Genomic DNA, 2,877 nt, shown 5'->3' on the forward strand with positions numbered 1-2,877 from the left:
ACAGCATCAATCCCCCCGGACGGACCCGTCGCTCCGTGGACAGCCGCTCCCACGGTCTTGCAGACTCACCGTAAAACGCCGGCCGCCGTCTGCACACTCCACTCCAGGCCGACGTCCGCGTCATCACATCCAGGTCAGTAACCCTCGCGGTGCCGCCCTCCAGCGAGTCTGCCGCTCCAGGCAAACGCCTTGTTTGCCTCGCAGCAGATACGCCCCTGGGCTTACCCAGTACCTACAATGGCTGACTCTGCCCGCATCCCTCCGAGCTGCTGGAGGAGAAGATAATCCGGCGGCCACATGACCCTAAATGATAAAGCCCATCTTTGGGCAATTGCAGTGACTAGCAGTGTTATTAGGGGTGCTATGCTAAGACTTCAAAGCTTGTGCGAAGATACCTTCCTCTTCCCCGTACAGATGGCCTCCTGGGGATGGTGCTGAAGCGTCTCTCCTCCCAGTTGATCTTGCTGCACTCCTGGGGCGCCCATCTGTGGAAGATGTTCTGCGATGCCAGGAAGCCGCGAAGCCAGATCCGCAGCGAGATCAACATCGATACGCTGGCCAGGGACGAGTTCAACCTGCAGAAGATGATGGTCATGGTCACCGCTTCGGGCAAGGTGAGCGGGTCGGGTTCTGGAGGAGTTGGTAACTCCCGGTTCTGTACTCTGTTACCAGTGGAGGAGAATGGGGATTCTATGCACAGCCAGCTTTCCTTTCATTCCTGTCTACTGTCTGTTTGCAGCTCTTTGGGATTGAAAGCGGCTCAGGCAGCATCTTGTGGAAGTTCTACCTTCCTGGTGTTCAGCCAGGAGCCTCCTTTAAACTGCTTGTACAAAGGACAACGGCGCACTTCCCTTACCCCCCTCAGTGCACCCTGCTGGTGAAGGACAAGGTGGGTACTTGTTATGTGACTGCAATCCCATCTATTATTATGTGGAAATGTTAAATTGGAGATGGCGACCGTTCCCGATTTTTTTAATATCTTCTAGGAGACCGCGATGACCTCCCTTTACGCCTTCAACCCGATATTTGGGAAACTGAGCCAGATGACTCCGCCTCCTCTGCAACGCCCCATTCTTCAATCCTTGCTCCTCCCGATTATGGACCACGACTATGCCAAAGTTCTTCTTTTATTGGATGACCAGCACAAGGTGGGTCCTTCATGCCAAGGTGCCTACATCCAATAGGAACTGAGCTCCCAACAGCTGCCCTTGCAAGAATGTTACAAGCCTGGTATCACAGGGGGCAATAAAAGGGGTTTATCAGTACAAGGGAAAAGGAAAACATACACCGAGTGGCCGGATTATTATATACACTGAGTGGCCGGATTATTATATACACCGAGTGGCCGGATTATTATGACCACCTGACGTTTGTAGGCCAATGAGCTATAATTTGGCGCTGAAGTTGCTGGAGGGCCAGACCATTATAAATAGGGGGCAGGTTGGTTACCACGACAGTAGAAGTGATTTCTGAAGATTCGGGGAAACAACGCGATATAACAGCCTTGGAACGCGGGATGATTGTTGGCGCTCGGAGCCATGGAGCGAGTATCAGCAAAACAGCAGAATGCGTTACATGTTCAGGAGCAGCTCATTGTTAAAGTGTTTAAAGACCGGACGGTCAGCCGAAAATCTGGGTCTGAACGTGCGAATTGTGGCCGTCAGCGACTAGTCAATGTTAGGGCAGAACGGGGGAGGGGCAAGACTGGTACAAGACAACAGAAGGGCAACAGTGCCGTGTCAGATTCCTCGCATCACCTTTCATCATCTCGTGGAGTCACGAGGCGGCCCAACGAAGTACTGATGGTGGAGGGGGGTCATAATAATCCGGCCAGTCAGTGTATAGGGCACGATATAGAGCAGGAGAGGGGGGTGTTGGGAGTCAATGTGGGTCATCCCCGGACATACAATGTAAGTATTTGGAGACCGGCCTGATCCTTTCCACAGAGCCCAGCGACAGGAGACGTCTTTTCTTCCTGTGATGTTTCTCTGTCACCTCGTTCATCTATCAATCTGTCTCTTCAGATAATTCCGTTCCCGGCCACAAAGTACGTCCTGCAGCAGTTACAGGAGCTCTCCTCCACCATCTTCTTCTTCCTGGTGGATGCCGAGAGAGGGAAGCTGAGCGGACTGCGTCTGCACAAGGTAGAGAGTCGCGCCATTTCTGATTCTCGCTCTCTGTGTATGGCGATTGTCTGTCCTGACCGCGAATGTTCTTCTCGCAGGATCTGACCACAGAGGAGATGTGGGAGCTCGTGCTGCCTCCAGAACTGCAGAGGGTTACCGTTGTGAAGGGGAAACATTCCAGCGAGCACGTCCACTCGCAGGGGAGAGTCATGGGCGACCGCAGCGTCCTCTACAAGGTAAACCTGCAATCTACGTTTGTATGTTGAAGTGATAAGGTGCAAATATCAGCAGTAAGTGGTGCCGGGAAGCCTGCAAAACGAGGAATCCCATCAAGCCCCTTCAGTCTATCGTGAATGCTGCTGCTAGACTCATCCTCCTAACCAACCGTTCAGTGTCTGCAACCTCCCTCTGCCGATCCCTGCACTGGCTTCCATCCCTCACCCCCCTCTGCCAATCCCTCCACATGCTTCCATCCCTCACCCCCCTCTGCCAATCCCTCCACATGCTTCCATCCCTCACCCCCCTCTGCCAATCCCTCCACATGCTTCCATCCCTCACCCCCCTCTGCCAATCCCTCCACATGCTTCCATCCCTCACCCCCCTCTGCCAATCCCTCCACATGCTTCCATCCCTCACCCCCCTCTGCCAATCCCTCCACATGCTTCCATCCCTCACCCCCCTCTGCCAATCCCTCCACATGCTTCCATCCCTCACCCCCCTCTGCCAATCCCTCCACATGCTTCCATCCCTC

The 2,877-nt window shown here is 54.0% G+C and overlaps 1 protein-coding gene across 1 annotated transcript in view; it reads left to right on the forward strand.

Moving 5' to 3' along the window:
* EMC1 (ER membrane protein complex subunit 1) overlaps window positions 1–2,877 on the forward strand; it is a 23,937-nt gene that overhangs the window by 11,122 nt on the left and 9,938 nt on the right. The window contains exons 14-19 of the mRNA XM_018558167.1: window positions 5–133; window positions 357–614; window positions 740–889; window positions 987–1,148; window positions 2,025–2,144; window positions 2,225–2,362. Coding sequence (XP_018413669.1) covers window positions 5–133; window positions 357–614; window positions 740–889; window positions 987–1,148; window positions 2,025–2,144; window positions 2,225–2,362 — 957 coding nt within the window. The remainder of the gene's footprint in view (window positions 1–4; window positions 134–356; window positions 615–739; window positions 890–986; window positions 1,149–2,024; window positions 2,145–2,224; window positions 2,363–2,877) is intronic.

Source organism: Nanorana parkeri, unplaced genomic scaffold, assembly GCF_000935625.1.
Source record: "Nanorana parkeri isolate BGI_ZX_2015 unplaced genomic scaffold, ASM93562v1 scaffold323, whole genome shotgun sequence".
Taxonomy (NCBI): domain Eukaryota; kingdom Metazoa; phylum Chordata; class Amphibia; order Anura; family Dicroglossidae; genus Nanorana; species Nanorana parkeri.